The sequence below is a fragment of the Mauremys reevesii genome, linkage group 6 (genome assembly GCF_016161935.1).
Source record: "Mauremys reevesii isolate NIE-2019 linkage group 6, ASM1616193v1, whole genome shotgun sequence".
NCBI classification, from domain to species: Eukaryota; Metazoa; Chordata; order Testudines; family Geoemydidae; genus Mauremys; species Mauremys reevesii.
The window spans coordinates 119,886,138-119,909,872 of NC_052628.1; the positions used below are offsets into that span (position 1 = coordinate 119,886,138).

The window sequence follows — 23,735 nt, forward strand, 5'->3', positions numbered from 1 at the left end:
CCTTGCGTAAGCTGTCAAGCTTTCATTTTACAGGCTGAAAATTTTCCAGATCTTATCTTTGCCCAAAGGTGATTTTTAAAAAAAAGTATGCAAACATGGTTCTGTCATTTCTTAGATTAAGGCAATGAAAAGTCAACTTAATATTAAAAAACAAAAAAACCCAACAACCTTTTTTGGGAACAGTTCTAATATCTATAGGTGGATCTAAAAAGCTGAAATTTGAGACAGACAACACATTTTGATGATCAGGTGAAAAATCAGTTTTGATTGGTCACAGATGTATGCACTGAGCGAGAGAAGTCTTGTGGAAACATGCTGTCATGAGATTAAAAATTACTGTAATGTATGAGCACAAGAGGGCAGGGTGAAGATGGGTAGACTATTTCCTCACATTCATTTTTCCCTGCGAATGTAACATTCTTTGAATATAGTGATTTCACTGAACTGAATATACACGATTAAACTGATGTGTTATCTCCTTGCATGAGTAGATTAAACTGTATTTTATGACTGTTTTATGGGAAAACTTGTTATGTTTTGAATATAAAATAGTATCATAACAAAATGTCATGGATAAGGCAGAAATCAGTTTAAGTGAAGAGGGTTCCAAACCCATATAATTATCTTCCACCCATGTGTGCACTGGAGCTATAGAGCAGCTTCTCCAATCAGATTACACCACTCTGAGCATTTTTCAATGAAAGATTTTCTTCTCTGTGCTCTCCCAGGTCAGATTTTGAAACATTCTGGAGGGTTCCTTTAAAATTAATTCCTCTGCAGTTTTAACTGTAGTAGTTGCTTTCAAGCTGGACTTTTCCCCTTTGTCCTCTGCTGTTTCATAGATTTTACGAGACTGCATAAAGCCCAGAAATGCTTCATTGGGTGGGTAGATAGGTGGGTGCACCTCCAATCAGTTCTTCGGGTTGCTCTGCACAGATACTCCTTTTCTGATTTCATCTGTTGCGCCTTAGCACTTTCGGGGCCATGTAAGACTGTCCCTTTCGCAGGAGTTCACTGTTCAAACCACTGTTTCATTGTCACAGTCACTCACTTCTGTGAGCTAGATGTGACTCCACTGAAGGGTACTGAGCATTAAAGATCCACAGCTCTTAAAACTGTGACTTAATCTATACAGACAGGAGAGTTCTCCTCTCTGCTTCCCTGGCACTCTGACCATGTAACAGATCACCTCAATTTTGACAGCTCCCTCTCCCTGCACAGGATTGAGGTGCTGCAGCAAAGAAACAACTATGAAGAGGAAGTGCTACCAACAGGCATCTTAGACTGCAGAATGCCAGAAAGCTGAAGAAGATATCCAATGGGGAGTGAATGGGGTCTGGACAAAGTGAATTAAAACTGCTGTCCCTGGTCCATCAACTTAGATGCATCAGCAGCTTCTGAAATAAACTGCTCTGGCAGTGTAAAGGGTCTTGAAATAGCTGTGAATATAATTACAATGCAGAGTATCTTTAGTGTAAATGAGAATCAAGCCTTTTTTTTTTTTTAAACACAAAATATATGAGCAATTTTCACTGCTCAAAAAGCCCCCGAAGTAAACAGGAGCTGGAAAGGGAATGAATATTCTGCTTGAAATAGAAGGAAAAAAAGCTATGCTGGTGTGAATTGGGGCTGTCAACGTTCATATGCTAACTAAATGTTGCAAAATGGACTGATATGCTTCTGCATATACATTTCATATAAATATTACATATAAAAAGGTTTATTTATGCATTGTTCAAGTTGAGAAATTAACTCTGAAGTCAGAAAAGTGCTTTACTCAGGAAATTAAGGTTCTTAACACAATGTTAGTTCACACCTAAACCACGATGTTAAGTCACCCCATTTTCATAACTTCTAGAACTGCAAAACAAAGCCAAGTTAACTATATAGAAAAAAAAGGAATCAGTACAGAAGTAGGGGCTAGAGAACCGCTCAGTAGTGTGACTGGTACAGAAGAATTGGTACTGAGAGAAATGCAGCCCTATAAACGCAGCCCTGCACAAAGATTTTTTCCAGTCTGTATGTTCCAAATGATTACTGGGGTGTAGACACAACATATGTTACTTTCCATTATCGCCTTATTTAAAACACACATGAAAAGGCAGTTTTCTGGATTTCTGGATTGACAGTTTCTTTGTTAATGTGTTTCCAAATAGTTGAGCTATCTTTTGGCCTGTGTTTGTCTTTTTTTTTTTTTTTTTAAATCTTGCTAGTATTTACACAAATTATTGATTTTTAGAGATGTAGCTGGAAGGGCTGGTTTTATATATGCGCACACACCCTCTGAGGGGACGGGGTCTCTTACACCTAGTCAATTATTTTAGTGGGCTTCCTACTATTTGATTAACTTAAAAAACCCTTTCCTCCAAATTTCTGAACTTGTTTTGTGAAGCTATGGATGTGTGTCCAGAGACTGGAGCCTAACCAAGTTCTGACTTTAGTTAAAACATGTTAAGAAAATACTACACCACTATGGAAAAAAAGTACATAAACGTAAAACACGCAACCCTGCATCAAGCTAAAACGTCTGCTTATACACCCGCACTTTGGCCCAGTGAAGAGTGGATTTCTCTGATGTAAACGGCAAAACCACATTAGCTGTGAAGCTCCAGGCTGCCCACCCCACGCTGGAGATGAAAGCCTGTGTCATTAGATAAACCTACTTACTGGAGGAGGCACACTGCAGACGGGAAGGTGCTGTCCACTGAAAACCACAGAACATCCTGGGACCTGCTGTGTGTTACAAGCTGGTATGTGCTGGCCTGTGCAGAGCGGAATCCCATGTGGTGCCACCGTTGTTACTGTGTATGAGACAGGGACTGTGCCCTGGTGGATCTGCATTGAAACAAACAGTTTCCAGTAATTTTGTTAATTTATACAATTCAGAGGGTTCTGAACAGTTATGGTTTGACATTTAAAAATAGCAAACTTTCACCTAAATACCAGAAAAATCACATTTTACACTGACGGTATAAAAGAAAGTTACAAACCTGTAATTCCTGTTCTTAAAAAATATCCTCCTCAATAGATTACTGCTCTTACATCAGTGCTTCCTGAACAACGCCAGGGAGGGAACTCTCAACTCAAAACACTGAAACCCTCCAAGACACAAACAGTACGTCTCAGACTCTGTAGGGCCCCCCTCATGTGTTCAGATGAGTTCCTTTCAAAAGGGAGGCAGTAATTCCCACATAAAAGCCAATTAAAATCAGAAGGAAAAATGTACAAGTAGCTAAACAGTTTTCCGAACTCTGATGGGAAGAGTGGCTAAATGATTTTCCACAGAGATATCGAAGAAAAAAAATTCAGATAATTTTTTTCTCCCAAGATAACCATCTTTGCATATTCCCACTCTAAGGTGAAAGCTCAAGGGATGTCTCTAAAATAAACATAACAGAACAGTGGATAAAACCAAAGGCTAATTTAAAAGCTAGAAAAGGAAAGGTTACATACCTCAAAGCACCACAATTACAGGTAACTGCCACTAAGGACCCACACTCCTGGTCTGAAAATGCCCAGGGCTGGGAATTAGCAACATCTACTAGAACTCAACATTCAAACCCGAGGGTGTAAAAGACAAGAGGGCCCCAACCACTGCTTGGTTTCTTACACTATATCAGAAATCTCCAGTAAAGGCTGGAAAGAATTAGAGATAAGGAGTGTGGATCCATAAAAGGCAATTATCTTGAAAAACCCCTCTTCTTCCTTCATGAATTGCTTGCCTAGATCCCGCTCTTGGGGAATTAACAAGCAGGAACAAACCAGTACACAGGTGGAAATAAATACAAATTAGAGCTGTCAAATTATATAAAAAATGGATCTCGATTAATTGCAAAATTAAAAAAATAATCGCAATTAATCCCAGTTTTAATCGCAATGTTAAACAAGAATAGAATACCATTTAAGTATTTTTGGATGTTTTCTACATTTTCCAAATATATTGATTTCAATCACAACACACAATACAAAGTGTACAATGCTCACTTTATTACAAATATTTGCACTGTAATAAAGAAACAATAGTATTTTTCAGTTCATTTCATACAAGTAAAGTAAAGTACAGTACAGTACGGGAGGGAAGGATAGCTCAGTGGTTTGAGCATTGGCCTGCTAAAAACCCAGGGTTGTGAGTTCAATCCTTGAGGGGGCCAGGAAACTGGGGTAAAAATCTGTCGGGGGACTGGTCCTGCTTTGAGCAGGGGGTTGGACTAGCTGACCTCCTGAAGTCCCTATGATTCTATGAATAGTGCAATCTCTATTGTGAAAGTGCAGTTTACAAATGTAGATTTTTATTTATATATATAACTGAACTAAAAAATAAATCAAAGTACACTCAGCCCTATTTCTTGTTCAGCTAATCGTTAAGACAAGCAAGTCTGTTTATATTTACGGGAGATACTGCTGCCTACTTCTTATTTATATCACCTGAAAGTAAGAACAGGTGTTTGCATGGCACTGTTATAGCCAGCGTTGTAAGGTATTTACATGCCAGATATGCTAAACATCTGTATGCCCTTTCATGCTTTGTTAGCATAACTGAAAATCAATATATTTGAAAATGTAGAAAAACCAACCAAAAATATGTATAATAAATTTAAATGGGTAGTCTATTGTTGTTTAACAGTGCAATTAAAGATGCAATTAATTTTTTTAAATCGAGTTAATTTGTTTTGGAGTTAATCGCTTGAGTTAACTGCAATTAATTGACAGCCCTAATATAAATTAAAGACAACTGCTCTCCTGATCTGCTACAGAACCAAACAAATATCACTACACAGATGACAGTCTTGCATACCTCTATGACAAAAACATTGTGAGAAGATAGTCCAAGTGGCCTTTGACTTAGCTCAGGCATCACTGCAGACTTCTTGTAGCAGGGTTAGCAGAGATTTCTAGGCACGGACGGCAGTGCCAGATGTGAGTCAGGAGAGGACTACTTCTCTCAGACCAACCATGGCATCCAGGAGGAAGTGTCAAGTAGAGTCAGTGTCAAGGACCAGCATGTAAGTAACCATGTAACCAAGTAACCATGGCGACAAGACCTTGGCAACACTGACACACTGGTCATAGAAGATGCCAAGAGGGCACAGAAGCAGTGCTGTGGGACCCGTTTTTCCCCAGACATGCCCTGATGAAATCTCATCATCCAGAGTGGGAGGATAAATTTGGTGTTCATTTTGAGGTGCTCCAGCAAGTTGATCACTTATCAGACATAAGGGAAAATTCGGAGAAGGCCAAAAGGACTGTTAGCTTAAACTTGTACACCCAAAGTTCACAGGTGCACAATGTATATGTCTGCTTATTGAGAACTTGGCACAGTGATCCCTTATCTGCACTGACCACATTAGTTTACAGACAGGGTTTTAAAGCATTAATTTTAACGTAAAGCTCTGAACAGTTTGCGACCTGGCTACCTGACAGGCCAACTCCCTCCCCATGTGATGCTATGTAGTTGCAGTCAACAAATGCACTTGGGCTATAGGCCCTCTGATGTGAACAGGGTGGGGCTATGCTAGTGGGACGACATCTCCAAAGGGTCCTTGATTCTGGAAACTGCTCCACCTCTTGGTGTCTCAATCCAAAAACTTAACTTTTAGGATATGCTGCAAAGATTAACTTCTTTCTGGGGCATTTGGGGAGGGGAGGGAGTGGGCTGAGAGTTAGAGTAACAGATTTGGGGCTGAGGACAGGAATTTATTAGATTCTATCCACATAAAGGCATTGTGAATTCTATGTTTATATTGTCTACTTGAATCCTGTAAAAGCACCTAGAGCTAAAGATATGTATTTTATTTCAGGGTTTATGAATGACTACTTCACAACTACCACACCTCCTCTCAAAATAAATTCACTTCAGAAGCAGAAAAATTATGTTTCAAAAAGGCCTTTGGAACTGTGCCGACGGCTGCCTTGGCCAAATCGGTAACTTTCACTCTCTGTTAGGCTTTATTTGATTTTTTTTTATCACCAATATTTTATGGTATTTTCACTGCTGTATGTTACTAGCGCACTATTATGACCCTTGAAAGAAACTGCCACAACAGACTGCCAGCAGTAGTTACCACAGTGTTCTATTTTCAATGCCAACTACCTGGAGTTTTTGAAAGTCTTAGAGAAATGCAGTGTCCTTAGCACATTCAGCCCAACATTCTCATACCTGTTCATGAATGTCGACCATCACTGCATTCTGCTGTGGCGGATGAGCGGCTGGGTGCAACATACGGGGGGATACATTCGGTGGGTGGAAGGCTCGGGGCTCTTCTATTGCTTGTTGCTGTCCGTAGGGGAGATGGTGATAGTTTTCGTCTTGACTAATGGAATTATGTCGAGACAGGCGATCCCTTCTCGCTCTCTGGCGTCTAACAGGAGGACTGGGAACACATTAAAAGGGAAGACATGTCACACAAATTGCCACAGGCCTCTTTCTTAAACAATATCAGACATAATCCAATACTGAGGACAAGTCTATACTAGACAGTTCCGTCAACATTGTTATGTCAGCTAGGGATGTGATTTTATTTTTTAAAAAGACAGTGGTATACTGATAAAAGCCTTAGTATAGATGCAATTATTTCAGGATACAGTGATTATACCAAAATATGCCAGTCAGGAGAACCAGCATATGCTAAATTAACATAAGCACTTTTATACAGATATTGTATACACAAGATACATTAAAAGAACATGAAGTTTGCCAAGTCGAGCACTCAAAAGTTAGAAAATGCCAGGATTAAGGTTGCTTGTGCAATCTTGTACGTACGCATGAGGATACAGTCTACAAGGATATGATCACATACCTTTTTTCCCCAAAGGATCCCTGACTCATTCAGATACAGGTCAGAATTGCAAAGAAATGTCCCTTTCCTTAGGTGAAACTCTGAGATAACCTCCAGATGTGTAGCTCTAGCAGATGACTAACTTGCAATTATTGGGAATGCTTCATGCAAAGTAGTCACAATGTGCACTTAACATTCATATTGCAGTAGGGCTCATAGGCCTCAACCAGTTTGGGCCCCATTGTGCTGGGTAATACATAAAAATAGTAAATGACAGTCTTTGTCTCTAAAAACTTAAAAGACAAGGCATAACTTGTGGACCAAAGAAATGAAACAAGATTGGGGAAACGGAGTAACAAATAAATATAACCGGATGCATGCAACTCTTAGCCAGTAACAACAATCACAGAGGTCTGTAACTGGAGATTCCTGTTCACTGTATTGAGCTGTTCAATATAAGTACTCTTCTCTCTCTCCCCCGCCCCCCCAGTAACTTTTTTAATGTTCTCAATCAGGGAGCAGAGTACCAGAGCTACTGCCATGGAGCTGATGCGGAGGAACATGAGGGTACAAAACTGAGGAGAAGGCAGAAGGAAGGTGGTATGTTATACATCAGGGGAGGCAGGAAGAATGGGGATGGAAGCTGGAGTGTGGCAGGGAAAGGACGAAAGGGGAAAAATGGCAGCTCCATCTTCCCAAATAGTAGAGGGCAAACCGTGCAGACCCTTTCCCTGCAGCTGAGAGAATTCCACCCTTGCGTCCACTGTGTACATAAGGGTGAATGTCAAACCTAAATAAATCACAAATTGGGACGACAGCTGATTTTTGAGTTGCAGAGGGAAGAAGGCAGACTAACAAAGAAAGCTTATTTTGAATCAAGATTTTCTGAGATCTTGCTTTTTTTTTTTTTTAAATGCTTGGTGTTGGCAGTACTGATTTATTTGCTAGCCATTTGGTGACGGACAGCTTCAAAACAGTCTCCAGTCAGAGCATGCACAGGTTGTGTTACATGGGCAACAGATTAATGGATATACATAGTGACTGAGTCTGAACCTGATAAAACTTGAAGGAAGTTCATCAGAAGAAGAAGGGCAAATTAACTTCACTTTTAAACAGTGTAGCCCTAAGGATTAATTTGCTTGTTTGTATTTTTTTTTTTAAACACAAATTTAAGTATTTGATGTAATAGGCTTATAAATGTATATAGTTTGGCTGTAATGCAAGAGACCTACAGGCCAAAACCCTGTATGTTAAGCTAAGGCAAAGTTAGCACATTTTGGGACCCTTACCCAAAAAAGTAAAAATAAACAAAACACCCCGCAAATGTTTTGCCTAAACCAATAAACAATGGCAAAGGGAGTTTTTTTACGGACCTAACAAGTACACCACAAATGCATACACACCTGTTATTTATACGCACATACATATTAGCCTATGGGGTAAGTGTACCCTAACATTTTTGTGGGGAAAGAATAAAATTTGGGCATAAGAGGAAGGATTTCCGACCAATGCTCTATAAAAAGGCGATGCATCTCGTCATTAGAGAGACAATCTACCCACCTATCTACAACCTCCTCCTCGCCCTGGCTAAAATGGCCATCTACGCAACCAGGGAGAGGAGGTTGGCCAATGGAGACTCCTGTGACTGTGGGGCTTGGTTCCGATCCTCTGTCCGTTCACGTATCTGGGCAGAGTTCCTCTGGGCGGCGTCCACTGGCTCCCTTGATGCCTTCGAGGAGCAGTGGGCGCTGTCCGGGGTTCTCTGCTCGGTGTCCCCGTCAGGCTCCCTTCTTATGACCCTTTGACCGCACTCCTGTCCCTGTTCTTTTATTAGTTGTCCCCCGAAATTAGTGGGTTTCTGAGGTCCTGTAGATCCTCTCCTTCTGCCCGCCCGGTTCCCAGAAACCCAATAGATACTCCTTTCTACTCTTAATTTGCCTCCACCTTCAACAATGCTACCCATCTACTACGGCTATTAACTATTAATAGGCCGTACTTTATTTCTTTTCAGACTGTAAGTTTAAGGGACTAGGCTAAGCTTGGTTTCCCTACACCTTATTTCAGTTTAAAATTTATTAAGTTAAGTTAAAGATTAAACAGCTTTAACAGTTCTGCATTTAGCTTCCTCCGCTAGAGGTGTAAAAACGGAACTGCCACAGATGTGGCCCCGTATCTTCTAACACCAGGTTATTAAAACAAAGTGTAAGTATTAACAATAAACAATTAAAAAAAAGCAGCACATAATATTGCATCATCATATGTATCTCTAAAACAACAATAATACAACTGTAACTCTGTACTTCTAACCATTTGCTTACTATTTCATTAATTTTAATAAAAGGTCTTTAGAACTATATCTGTCTCAGTGTAAGCTTCCTGTCATACCCCCAAAGGTCCTTTAATAAACTCTGTAAAGCCTAATTCAGAATAAACTTTATCTTCTGATCGAACAAATTGGCGAGCCAAAACCCATACTAATATCCATAATAATTATTATTATTAATTAAAATTAAATAAAATACAAGTAAGTAAATAAATTAAATCAACATTACTAACACAACAAATCAGGCTACAACAGAATTATGTAAAAGCCTATTGAGCTTATTTTACTAGTAATTTACTTTTTATTTGTATTACGATGGTGCCTGGAAACCCCATGCAAGTTTGAGGCCCACTGTGCTAGGCACTGTACAGAGAGTTCCTGTCCTGAGGAGGTTAGTCTAAACAGACAAGACAGAGGACAAGAGGGCAAAACAGAGATTCACAGCTGAAGGTCAGTTGAAGAGCTGAGAATAAAATACAGGTCTCCTGAGTCACAGGACAACTGCCTATCCACTGGACCATGTTGCCTCTCTCTACTCAATAATCCAAGAAATCAACTCATTGACTCGCATTATTAGTTCTGACTGCTGGCTGTATGAAAACAAATATAATTTTGCAAGTTGTGACCCAAAGCTTCCAGGACTTGTGACCCTAAAGACTTCTTTAACAATAAGTAACAATGTGCTACAGCTTCAATAAACTAACAGAATGCCAATAGACAATTTTTAACTTTGGGGATAGAAGAGGGTCTGTTTCTGGTCTCGAAAGCCTGTTTTTTGCATTCATAAAAATGTATGGCTTCCCCTAAAGTTGGAGAACGTCATGAATCACTTTTTCTGAAATGAACATGGGGAAATGTTTTTTAAGCTCGTGTTAGGTGACAAAAACAGTTCCAAAACCTATTGTGAGAGAGCAAACGCTTGTGTTTGCGATAATTAACTAGAATAGTGAAAAGGTCTTTATTTTTAAGCTTTACAACGCACTGGTGCAGGCACCAGTTCAACATGGCCACCCAAAACTCTATTCTTCCATGACTACTTGAGCTTATTCTAAAAACTCTGCTTCAAAGAGGCTTATGAACCATAGCCCAAAACTAAACTAAGATAAAAATGTAAACTCTTGCAATACATGCACCACACATCTAAGCAATCACATGATACTACTTGCATCAACCTTGTCTGTTTTATTCATTCTCATTTTAAATTAGATTGTACGTTTATTAGGGAAGGACAAAGTTGTAAGTGTCATGCACATTTATTGCACTATAAAAATAATTAGTCTACTACTACTGGTAGTAGCAGAGCCGGCTTTAGGAAGCGCAGGGCCCGATTCAAATAGTTTCAATTGGGCCCCAGCAGGGATGACTCACCTGGCGGCGCTCTGGGTTTTCGCTCCGGGTCTTCCGCGGCAATGAAGGACCCGCCGCTGAAATGCTGCCGAAGACCTGGAGCGACTGAAGGACTCGTCACTGAAGTCCCAGAGCGCCGCTGGATGAGTAAAAATTAAAAAGGCACCTAAGTTAGGCGCTTTTCTTTAGGGCGCGGGGCCCAATTCAGGGGAATCGGCCTAAAGCCGGCCCTGGGTAGTAGCCTGTCCAGAAACAGGAATCTTTAGTTTTTGGTTGACTTTCTGACACATTGTGTGTGTGTGTACAACACACTAATGTAATGTACAGTATTAGAGCAATAAACGGATTCTTACTGAAATTCTCCCTCTACAACTGTACATGTCCACACGAAATTATAGGAAGACAGTACATTGACCTCATGAATTACTTCCAATACCAGTTTTCAGCAGTGATAATAGCAAATGTTTATCAACAAAGCTTTCAAAAGTAGTATTTATCATATAGTCTTGTATAACTAGGAGTCTTCTGCTAAGAATACTTCACTTCTAATGCTAATGAATCACTGCTGCCTTGAAAAAGGTCTCGCCTGAATCAGCAGACAAGCTAGCAAGAAAGCACTCCACAGTCTAATCCATTTACCTCCTCCTGTTGCGTGCAGGTGTGTTGCATCGTTCCCCTGAGAAGTGATGTTGGTTGGGTCGAGCTGAAGGAGGCTGCCTATTTGATGTCATCTCCCATGGTCGCATTGGCGGTGATGGGGCTGGTGATGCTGCTGTATAGTCAAAGACTGAATGAGAAAGGCGTTGTCTCTTAGGACTCGGACTATCTTCACTCTATGCAAATGTAAAAAATAAACGCACCTGAGTGATTCATACCCCAGACACACTGTTCTGTATTATTACTGCAGTTTACATCTGTGGGGAAATAAAACTGAAGTAGACTCTATACATTCAAAACAAAATACCACTTGAAGTTAAATATCTAGTTGTCACATCATGAAGGCAATGGATTCTACAATTATTTTATGGCTTCTCCACCCCAAATACATCATTTTTATTACAGAATTCAGTGCAGTATTTAAAAAAATTCTAATGTTGAGGTAGAAACAAAGTTACCAGAGACACAAAGCTAAAAAATGTCTGTTTCGAGAGAGTGAGGGTTGTTGTTTTTTTTTTTGATATATGGGCTCTTCCAAAAATGTTGCTGGCTAAGCACCAATTTCATGCCAATGGGATCCATATTTGTCAATCATTAAATAGTCTGCCATATGGAAGTCTAGCTCAGCACATGCACCCCATATCCACCAGGAGGATGATCACTATACAGCTTATTAGACATCTGATTTGTACTGCAGCCAATTTTAGTTCTGCTAACTCAGCTCAGATGTGTTTCTTGTCCTTTAACTTGTTAGCGCAAGACTGGCAATTAACAAGTGTAAAAAGAATTTGACAAAAGTGTCAGCTAAGTCAATGTAATTTTTACTTTAAAAAGTTATCTGATTGGATACCTTTTTCCTGATCTGACCACCTATTTTGCTGACACAAAGAATTCTAATTGACTACAGGAGGCCAAAGAGCTCCAACCCCTCCTGTGTTGACACCACCTCAAATTTTATTACCTGACAGAATAGGTATTGGGTAATTATCTCCCAACATCTTCTGTGGAAAGGCAACTCATGCCGAGAAAATTCAGCTTCTCTGCTATAGCCTTGTCTGTCTCAGTTTCTTTTTTTACTCTCTGATAGTCCAGTTGACCTACTCATTCTTTTGCAAACTTTCTGCTTCACATATATTTTAAAAATGCATCTCTGTGGCTATTTACTCTTCAAAAATCCCTGCTTTCATAAAATATACATATGTATATATTTCATCTGCCATGATTTATGTTATTTTTATTAGTTTCACTAATTTTGCATTTACATTTTCAGAAGAATACTTGGTTTGGCTTGAATACTCTCCATCTCTGACAATTAACCACATCTCTTTTACCTTCCCGTTTCCTTTTCAGTTTAGGGATATGCACAGTCTTCATATCTATTATAGGCTAAAGATTTTACTTTTCTAAGTTTTTACTTCAGGGCCTTTTTGATCAGCTCCCTTTCCCTCCCCAATCTCCCTTTCTAAAGCTAAGTGCATAGTGTGACAGGTTTATTTTTTATATGAAATTCCTCCCTGAGGATGCAGTACTTAAATTACAATCACTAATAGCTGTAAGTCTACAATTACTTTGAGATACAGGAGTTGGTCAAAAGTTAGGAGTAAAAAAACAAACAAAAAAAACACAACACCTTTCCTTGTGTGCGCTTTAGGACTAGGTATTCCAAAAAGTTCTCTAGTAAGTCAAGCAACCATTTCCCTAAACCTTGCCCCGTTGTGATGTTTGGATGCGGGTAATTGACATTTCCCATTATCATCATTTCATTGATTTAGTTGCTTCTTTGACCTCCCTCAACACTGTACATTCAAAACCTCTTCCAGATCAGACCATCAACTGCCTAACTTTACTAGAGGTAAGGAAGGAGAAAAGGGTGCAGCATAAAAGCATAGTAAGCAGTACCTGAGCAGTACCTTTGACATGCTTCGAGTTCCTACTTTGATTTTTAAATTTATGTTTAAAGTTAGTGTTGTGAAGAATGAGGCAAGTCATGAAGGCAGGGTTCTATGGTTCATGGCCAAAATAAGAGTTTTCAAAGACAGTTTTGGAAACAGGAACTTGTATGCTTAAGGTGAGTGGGTCAGATCCAGAGAGGTATATGTACCAATAGGTAAATAGGGCAAAAAGGCCAGGCTCACTTGGAGGCTACAGAGAACCATATGAAAACAAACAGGTGCAGATGGGAGGATGAGATGAAAGGGTTCAGTAGGCTGGCAGAGGGAGCAAAGCCTAGTGAATGGTAACAGGTATTCATTGTATTCACCTCTGTTGGTGAGAGTGGGGAGTTTTCAAGCTACTGTTTGGTTAACAAACTTTGATTGGTAATGCCATGTATCTGGCACCTTTCCTTAGCACTAAATTTATGCTTAAATACCCCTTCCCTCACCCCCTACCTCTCCAAATGTCCAAAAAAGCATATTTATCCTGGAACACTGGTTCTTTTGATTATTTTGTCTCTGAAGAGATGCACTCCAAACACAAAAGACAGCTCATGAGTTTATAGGAGATGGCAGAGATGTACCAAACTAACAAGCTGCTAGGCGGTTACCCTTCATCATTCCAAATTACTATTTAGTATATCTACTCCAAACTCCATAATATGTGCTAATTGCCTTCTATGTTAAGCAACAGTATTTCCATCCCAACTTGTCCATTAGAAAGAAAATAACGATAAAATTGTTTTCTGAACTACATATAAAAGCATGCTTTTAAAACCTAATTATGTTTTTCTGAGCTGGAAAAAAATAACCTAAAGCTAAATCCTAACTTCTTCATAAATTAGTGTCATTAAGAAAAAAACATTGGTGCTTTTTCTTGGCTTTAATTAAGAAACCAATTCTCATGAGATGATTGTAACAGGGTTACAAGAGCATATTGCAAAGAGTAACATGGAATTAGTGGCAGAAACAAATCCCATACAAATTAAGATCTATTTACATTTCAATTACACTGAACTCATGGCAGAGCTAGCTACAAACAGTATAATTTTGCAGTCTATAATACCCTAAGTTGGCAAATGCAGTGCTATATTTGTACAGTATGTCATTTGTTGCAACATTGACATCTCCCCAAATTTCATGCCAATATTCAACAGGCCAGCTCAGAGTCCCTGGACTACCTCCTTTGCTGACAGTCCATTCTGCGTTGTCTGATTTTGCTGCGGCCAAACAAGCAGCAAGAACAGAATGACATTGGCCCGATAGCTGTGGAAGATGCAGTTTATTTTTATTAGTTACATAAATTAAAAATTGATACGACAAAAGCCAGGAACTAAAAGATTGCATTGATTCAAACATGAATTTCTAGGAGTGCAAACAACATCTGCACAAAACAAAGCACATTTCATACATCAAAGCACCAATGCCAGAAAGACTTCATGATAGGCATCCCATGTTACCACTGAAAGAAGTGGAAGTTTATGCCAAGGCAGAATTAGGATTGAAATTAAATCCACAAGAGTCAGGAAAATCACAATTAATGTTCCCCTAGCAAATCTATATCCCTTCCCTTGTAACTGTGCACTATACCTTATCACGTAGACACACCAGTAGTGAGTCATGACATTATTCAGCAAAGAATTAAACCCATTTGTAAAATGCATCCTTCTCTTATACTATTTAGTATGAATTGGAGTGAAATCCTGATACGTTGTTGACGCGATCATTTGTTATGCTTTTGAATACTTTTTACAGCCATTCTGTATGATTTATGTTATCGCTGCTCATCTTTGTGCTCTTATGAGAAAGGGTAAGTTGCTAGCAGATGTTTTTACCAAGACAATAATATTGTCATAACATTTGATGTGGTCTCCTTTCCCCCTGAAGTTGTAAAGGTTACATGGAGCTTTCTGTATCTTAGTAGTTGTGTGTGCGCCAGGTGACAGCTTGAAAATGTTACAAAACTTAAACAAGGCCTAAGATGCCTCAGCCTCCCTGATCCCCTGCACATACTCGCAGAGCTGGGTCCTGCAGATTTAGGGTAAATGATGGTAGATGCTGCTAGGAGGCAGAAGGGAACCACCTCCAAATACCCACAGAATAAGACAGCTAAGGGACCCCACCTGGAGGGAAGGAGATCAACATAGGCTCTTCCCCCGGCCATGTGGCTAAAGGAGGCTGAAGAGCTGAGAGTGAATTCCTGACAGCAGTCAAGCAGGGCGGCAATATCTGACAGAAGAGACTAAGGGTATGGCTACACTTGCAGCTGTACAGCGCTCCTGCGGCAGCGCTTTGAAGTGCGAGTGTGGTCGTGGCGCCAGGGCTGGGAGAGAGCTCTCCCAGCGCTGCAGGTACTCCATCTCCCCGTGGGGATTAGCTTACAGCGCTGGGAGCCGGGCTCCCAACGCTGGGGCACTGTTTACACTGGTGCTTTGCAGCGCTGTAACTTGCTGCACTCAGGGGGGTGTTTTTTCACACCCGAGTGAGAAAGTTGCAGCGCTGTAAAGCACCAGTGTAGCCAAGGCCTGATTGCTGCTTTTGGACCACACTTATCCAGTTTGTAGGTTTAGGGCCACAATCCTTGATTAGGCTGCAAGATGTCATGGGGTCAAAGCCCACCTGAGTCCACTGAGTGTACTTGTTTTTAGGCCTGCACTGGCATGCAGACAGACTAGAGATGGAATAAATGTTTCTGAATATAGTTTATACAATTCTGTACACAAATTTGCATAGTCCCATGAGAGTTTTTTAAAGAAACTGATGACATACAGCAGAATATCATTTTACTTTAAGCACTGTAACGCCTCCAAATAAATAAATATTTATACATTAAAAATGTGAAGCCTCTTCCTAAAGAAAGATCTTTCAAATAAAAGGAATCAAAGATGTGACAGGTATGTCCAGGCTTAATGGATAAAGACCATTAGAGGTAGGTGTTTCTCCTACAGGAAAACATGACATGAAAAAGTACATGAAGAAGTTAACTACGTTGAACTTTGAATTCGATTATGATCTTCTGACAACCAGTTAAATTGAATTACATTGAGACATTTGTACCTCATTTTCAACTTGCAGACTCAAGACAATATTGCATTGATTTGTATCCTGGCGTTACAATCAGAAATTAGCAATTTTTAAAATGAATGCTTAGCTCAGGGGAGGCCAAACTGCGGCTCGTGAGCCACATATAGCTCTTTTACAGTTAAAGTGCAGCTACCGGAATCCCCTCTACTCCCCCCTGCATTCTCCACCTACCAGACTGGAGGAAAGGGAGAGGAGGGGAAGAGACAGAGCTCGAGACTTCTGCCTTGCAGCAGGGTGGTGGGGTACGGGTTTCTACCCAGCAGGGTGGGGGATCTCAGGGCTTCAGCCCTGTGGGTTGCACCTGCCAGATCTCAGGGCTTCAGCAGGAGCGGGACTGAAGCCCCGAGACCCGCAGATGCCTCCTGTGAGGCAGAAGCCCTGAACCCCGGCAGGCATGCCCTGGCTCTCAAACTTCTGAAGATTGTCATATGTGGTTCAGAGGGTCAGTAAGTTTGGCCACCCCTGGCTTAGCTCGTATAGAACATAACAGAAACTGTGAGAAACCTGCAGCGAAACCCTAAATTTTCTACTTGAGCAGATATCTATCGTCACTGCTCATGGAGTATTGCTCATCTCACAGACCAACAGGAGCCAAAAATGCTACTGACAGGACACCAACATGGATGCTGACATCTTTGTCAATTACGAGCCGGTTTTTCACTGGTTTTAGCAAGTGTCTCTTTAATATAAGATTTTGTATTTCACAAAATTTTCAGGTTTTTATTTTTAAAAGAAACGTATCCCAGATCTTAGATTAAAACAGATCCTGAATATTCCTCATCCTGCAAATTCAGGGCTATAAACTATATAAAACTACTACTTCTATATTAGACCTCAACATAATCACAATAAAATAGTGTAATATATTTATTTTATTCTCCACTATGAATTAATTATTCAGTGGAAGGATGGAGTTTTACAAAATAAATCTGATTTATGTCAGTTTTTGCATAGATGAAGATACCTGCACTTCGCAGTCGTACAGCTCAGCCATAGTCTGCACTACACTATCAGAACACATAACCTAGCAGGGCTTGGTAATTAAATTGCAACCTGCATCAGAGACTAAAAAATAAAGTTTATGAAGATTTATGGGCAGCCATATGCGTTTAAGAAATTAACAGCCAAATATTCCAAATTCAGATTTTTCTGTACAAAATTAGAAGCACTAAATCTGAATTTAAAAAAGAAAGTTATCTGCCTGGAGTACTGATAAGGCAAGAGTCTTGTGTTTGCAGATATTCAACATCACATGGCAGCACTGTAAACGGAGCTCCTTTAAGAAGTTTTAACATTATCTGGATGTTTGGGGCACAGCAGTGAGGAAAAGCTGATCTTATCAAACTACTGAATTAACCAATGACCTGGCAGCTGACTTACTAGCCAGCAAAATATTAAAGCTACCCTCTTTCCTGTCCTTCCTCTGTCCCTTTTCCTTCAATTTTACCCAAGTTTTCTTTTTATCTTTTTTTTTTTTTTTTTAAAGGAAGGTGTGATGGGTTACCCCACTTCAGGATGCCACCTGATGTGCTGAGATACCACTGAACTCGCCTGTTCTGCCAGCCTGGGCCCCCTTTAACCTGTCTTGCTGAGCCAGGCTATTAAAACCTCCTCTAACACACAGGGCCACTGTCAACTGCAGAACACCACAAACACTGAGATAAACTCTGGGAACACTCCGCTTAAGGGACTTGCCCCAGCACTCAGGTGCCCACCTCCCTTGGAGTGCAGACCCAAATTATGAAATCCGCCTCCTCCCTCAATGTGGAGGAAGGTATGCACAGCCTCTTACCCTCTCCCCAACCCCCCATATGAATTGCACAAACTGGGTTATATTATAAACAAGAAACAAGTTTAACATAAAAGGTAGATTTTAATAACAGAAAAATCAGAAAATTAGGGTTGGAGGGGACCTCAGGAGGTCTTTAGTCCAACCCCCTGCTCAAAGCAGGCCCAACCCCAACTAAATCATCCCAGCCAGGGCTTTGTCAAGAAGGGCCTGAAAAACCTCTAAGGATGGAGATTCCACCACCTCCCCTAGGGAACCCATTCCAGTGCTTCACCACACCCCTAGTGAAATAGTTTTTCCTAATATCCAACCTAGACAGCCCCCCACTGCAACTTGAGCCCATTACTCCTTGTTCTGTCATCTGCCACCAGTGAGAACAGGCGAGCTCCATCCTCTTTGGAACCCCCCTTCAGGTAGCTGAAGGCTGCAATCAGGGAGTTCCTCTTGGATAGCCCATTCTACATAAAGATCATGCAGTGTGTAAACCTTTATGCTGTCTAGAAAGGGCTTTATGAGGCTGCTTCGGAGCCTATTAATTCTGATATTTAGTTGGCCTGAGGTGGTCACTACAGAACAATGGAATGCACATCATTCTCCACATGGGTTAAGGGTGCTGTTTCAGAAGGATTCCTAATTCCTGTTGTCACAAGGACCACGCAAGTTTGGTCTTGAATTCAAAAAGTAGTTCAAATCAAAGAACAAGATCAGATTCCTCTTCTATTTGTATCTGTTACTGTGTTACTCCCCCTTCACTCTGCTTCCTCAAACTGCAATCTTTAGAAGTTTTTCCTGCAAGGACAAGTCCTGACACAAAGATGTTCTGTCAACCTGAAAGTATTTTCAGCTTGGGACCCACCCCAGACAAATCAAGGTGATCCAGCAAGACTTTCAACAGGTGACAACTTTACAGGGTGTCTGCTCCTCTTCAACTCCCTTAGGCCTGATCTACACTGGGGGTGGGGGAAATGGATCTAAGATACGCAACTTCAGCTATGAGACTAGTGTAGCTGAAGTCGACGTATCTTAGATCAACTTATGTTGACTTACTTCGCGTCCTCGTGGCGAGGGATCGACGGCTGCCGCACCCTCGTCGACTCCGCTTCCGCCTCTCGCCCTGGTGGAGTTCCGGAGTCGACGGGAGCGAGTTCAGGAATTGATGTATCCCTTAGAATGCGTCTATTGTTCTTTCTATAGCTCTTTCCAGAAGTGTTAAAATGTCCCCTTCCCTGAAAACCTCCATCCACCTTTAGTTTAGTCTCAAATACTATAATACCCCTCACAGACATATAAACTAATTTAAACAAATAAGCTGCATTACACAAAGAACTCAACACTGCACCATTTCCACCCTCTGAATATAGTGTCCCTCTGGAGGATAACTTAGAGCTTAGTCGAAGGATAAGATTTTAAAAAGCATGCCATTGAAAGGCACACTAGAGTAAGAACAATCATTTTCTTTGCAATACCTGCTTGCATTTTCTCATTGGCCACAGCGCCATGCAAACAGTAACCTAGACATTCAATTCTGTCACATCCTACTATACTGAGCAGCTGACCAGGTGAAACCATCTGTCAGCCTGGAGGATCCAGAACCTGGAAAAGTCAGGAAACTTTCTTTTTTTGGGGGAAGGGAAGGGTGAGTAAGGGGAATTTACTGGTAAGGAACATCCTACATTTTTAAAGTGCCGTTAAGGATAAAAATGAGTCAAATCGCACTCAGACCTGTATGAAGGAGATACGGATAGCAAAAAACATACAAGTAAGTGCTAGCCAAATAAGTAAACAAATAAAATTAATAAGTGAGAGGATGAGACTGATTTTTAAAAACAGAACTACGAAATTAGTGGAGGAAGTGACAAACAGATGTCCTACATTTGTATTTTAATAAAGCATTTGATATGGTCTCAATCCTAATTAAAATATAAATTCACACTGGTTTGGGTAGGATCACTTGTGTAAAATGAAAACTGACTAAAAGACAAAAAATGATAAATGACAATATCTAGTTTCTGTGTAGGTACTTGTAGTATGCCCACCATCACTATAGTAACTGAATCCCTCAAACTTCCTACTAAGCTTACATTTGATTGGCAGTGAAAAAATGCTACGGTGCTAGGGGGTGTACAGTGGAGTACCAGTGGGACTGATGTTAGCACTGCTTTGATAAAATCTCTTTATTAATCTGGAGAGAAGAGTAAACATATGACAAGATTTGCAGATGTTACTAAATTAGAATGTTGTTAACATCGATCACAATGGAAATAGAAGAGGACAAACGCAAAATGTGGGTATAAAATAAAGTGAGATTTAGTTTGGAAAAATGTAAGAGAAAAGATCGGTGTGACCATAATCCTAAATACATACAAGCAGAGTCAGGGAGAAATCTGGGAAACAACAATGCTGAAAGACTGATGCTTGGCATTATCAGTGTTAAATGGGTGGATGTCATTTTGCATGTAGGCAAAAGTTTTCATTAGAATCCCAAACATCTTCCCCAGTGTCTTATCCCTGCAGAATCACCCCACAATATGCAAACTGAACACAAGATCATTTTATTTCACAAAACCACTATGAACAAAGCATTTGCATTATATTTTATCCATCAGCCCCCATGCCTGACTGGGGCACCTAGTTAGCATGCTGTTCTTATCTACCTACAATCATATTTCATCCTTACCTTTCTATTTAATGCATGAAAAACAGTCGGGTATAATTTGATAGCAAACTACAGTACAACACAGGTCACGAGGGTTGAAGGTATAATTGCTCTACCCTTCCTACCTGCTGCCAGACACCAAAGACATGCTAGATTTCTTCAGAGATATCAATTAATCTTAGCCCATATTTCTCCCCAGGCCTTGAAGCTGTGTCTGCAAATCATTTACAAAAGCCAGTTGTAGCCTGCCCATCAAATCTGGGGCAATGCATATTTCAGTACACTCCCACAGAAGCTCTCACAACCAGGTCATTCCCAGAGCTGGGCTTCTGATATAAGCCCATGAATGTAAACTTAACAGCCTTCCCCTCTGCACTTTCAAAGAAAATCGGCTTCCCTTCCTGGGACTCAAAAATGTCCCTTTCCACAGGCTACACTCACAGCAATCCTTTCCCCTCATCCGCCTTTATAGCCCACACTTATTACCTGTATGTGAGAAATCTAATTTTATCAATCTCTCATTTAACATCTTGTAGGACGGTATGTGAACTGAGAACGAACTGAAATGGTTACTTTTATTGCATTCCTTAGTATTTCAAAGTATCGACAAGTAAGGGCTATAAATTAACACCCCATCCTCTCTATTTTTCACTGTAGTGACCAGTACCGCACCAAGGAATTCCTGGAGCAAGGAAGAGGGTGGGGACCTTAGGCACAAGATGCCAAGTGGTGGAACACTGACCAGAGAGCAAGGGAAACTAAAAAGCAGACAAGAACTTTTCCTGGACATCCAAGGGGAGATGAAAAAAGTCTGACAGAATGCTACAGGTCAGGGAGGACTAGACCAGAACTACTTATGTTATGTAAACAGGCTAGGTTCAGACAGGAAGATAACATATGCTGAACTATTTCACAAACAAGAGGGAAATCGGACTTGAGGACTGAATTCCAGAGAGAAATATTTAATGATGTAAAGGCTGAAGGGATAGTTGTGCTATCATACACCTAGGCCCTGCACCTGTTCTTCCACCACCTGTCTAATCTATACCACTGACTCAGACCCCCACCACATATTGGACTGCCCCAACCTTCCAGCTCCCTTATGCCCATTCCAAAGATATTCCAACCCATCACATGAATGAGGCAAAGAAAACTGGACTCTCCAAGCCATGCATTAAGTCCTCTTATTATACAACCCCTACTGCCACTTTGGCCAAATTGGTTATCCTAACTGGACACTGCAGCTGGTTTCCATGCTTATTATACAAGTGAATTCCGAAAGACTAAAATACAGCATGATTTGTGTTCTCTTTATAGGGGTGTGATTTGCTATACTGACCTTAAACTCCTTCAACCTAATTAATACAAGTTAATAAATCATGAGAAACTAACACACAAACAGCTGAAGTCCACCACCAAAGCACAGATACTTCATGAAGCTGCAATTACTGATTATTGCCCCATCAATATATGTAGTTACCACACCATACAAATCAAGTCAATGGGATAATTGATAAAACTTGCATACAAGACAGAGAAAGCAGCAACAAGGGAACAAGAAATGCCTTCACAAAAACACAACTGGTAATATTTAATTTGCAGATCTACACGATCCAGCCTCAATTTACCCCTATCAGTTTGAAATTATGTGCCCAGCATTTTTAATGTATACCGCACACTAACAGCAAAGCTGTGCTAACAGAAGCGACAGCCCTTGTGAAAACAGTTTGTCTGGCCTACTGAACTTAAGTGGTGCCAAGTCCTGCTGCCCCTAACTCCATTGCAGAATACCATTTTTGCTTCTGCATATGTTATGCAAAACTGCAACTGGCAAATATTTCAATCATTACACATTCCTCTCTGACCCGTCATCACAAGTCAAGACATTTCCACCGAGAAAGCAAGGTTCTGCCACAAAAAGATCACTCCTGGAACCTGAAAGTCATCTTGTTTTGTTGCTACTGATTTTATAGATGTCAGAGATGAAAAAAGGGATGTCACAGTGCACACCGCGCCAAATCAGGAGGAGTCCCCTCCGCCCCTCCTTTTGGTTTTAGCACTGGTGCTTCATGGAACACTGGCTTTCTCTCCGAAACCCTTTACAAACCTTTTCCCCTACTGGTACTTCCCCTTGTGATTCTCCCTCACTCACCTAAAGGAGGACTTTTAGCATGCTAAAAGTCCTCCTTCAGGTGAGTGAGGGAGAATCACAAGGGGAGACCCTAGCTTCTCCATCCACACAGAAGCAGAAAATGAGAATCTGCATGTCTGTGCACCATCTTGTATGCGCCAGCGGTGAGAGTCGGACAAATCTTAAACACTCAAAAGGGGGCCTCTGTGACAGAGATAAGGAAAAATATCCAAACAACAAGTCTTATGGAGCAGGTGCCTGTGTCTCAAGAAGCAAACAGCATTACCACCCTCATCTGCAGGGTGTACAGCTGAAAAGACAACATCTGTGTATCTGGCTTCATTAGCCATAGCAAAAGTGGTTCTGTGGGGGTCACCCAAAACCACAGTGGGGAACAAAGTTTCCTTTTGATAAATCCAGATATTTTTGAAAATTATGACATCCTGGCTTTTCTTGGCCACTTCCTATGAACCTGCCATGATGGCCCAGTGAGGCCTGTATTACCACTAGCTGAGTACCCCTTTTCTGCCAATGTACTCCATCTTCCTCCATCCTCAAACTCAGGAGTACAACACGGGTTCAACAAGAAACCCAACTGTTTAAATCCCTTAATCTCTGGCACATTGGCCTCCATTGTGAGGAGGAGAGTATTCAGACCCCCTCCAAACAGGTCTTTTTCACCTACATTTCTAGGATTCACAGCTGAGTGCATTTTTACTCTTGGCAAGAGTGTCCTGTTTTGGCAGCTGACTGGTATTGGTCAATGTGCATAATTCTGCAACAAGATGAGCCACACTCACATGGCTCAGAAAAAACCTAGTCTACAAAAAAACAAACTACTGATATTAATGCCAGAAACATGTCCCTGCAAAGTTTTTTGATCTTGTGATCTCACTATTAGAACATAGGGGCAACAGGAGAAGAAAGATGGAGAAAGGCACTTCTCTCCCCCAGGAGGTAAAATATTCACTGAGAAGTGAGACAGTTTTGATACATGGAAAACATTGTTCAAACTAGTCTTTGAAAACAATATTGTAG

At 40.7% G+C, this 23,735-nt stretch overlaps 1 protein-coding gene and 1 long non-coding RNA gene across 4 annotated transcripts in view; one reads left to right on the plus strand and one right to left on the minus strand.

Annotated features, from left to right (window-relative positions):
- RNF38 (ring finger protein 38) overlaps positions 1-23,735 on the minus strand; it is a 194,306-nt gene that overhangs the window by 38,979 nt on the left and 131,592 nt on the right. For all 3 annotated transcript variants that reach the window (XM_039544538.1, XM_039544536.1, XM_039544539.1), the window contains 3 exons: positions 11,086-11,279; positions 6,158-6,371; positions 2,668-2,835 (listed from right to left, as the gene is read on the minus strand). In XM_039544538.1, the coding sequence (XP_039400472.1) occupies positions 2,668-2,835; positions 6,158-6,371; positions 11,086-11,279 (576 nt within the window). The remainder of the gene's footprint in view (positions 1-2,667; positions 2,836-6,157; positions 6,372-11,085; positions 11,280-23,735) is intronic.
- LOC120408044 lies at positions 5,058-7,606 on the plus strand. Its single transcript, XR_005600380.1, has 3 exons — positions 5,058-5,182; positions 5,799-5,922; positions 7,292-7,606. It is a non-coding gene; the product is annotated as an uncharacterized LOC120408044 (long non-coding RNA).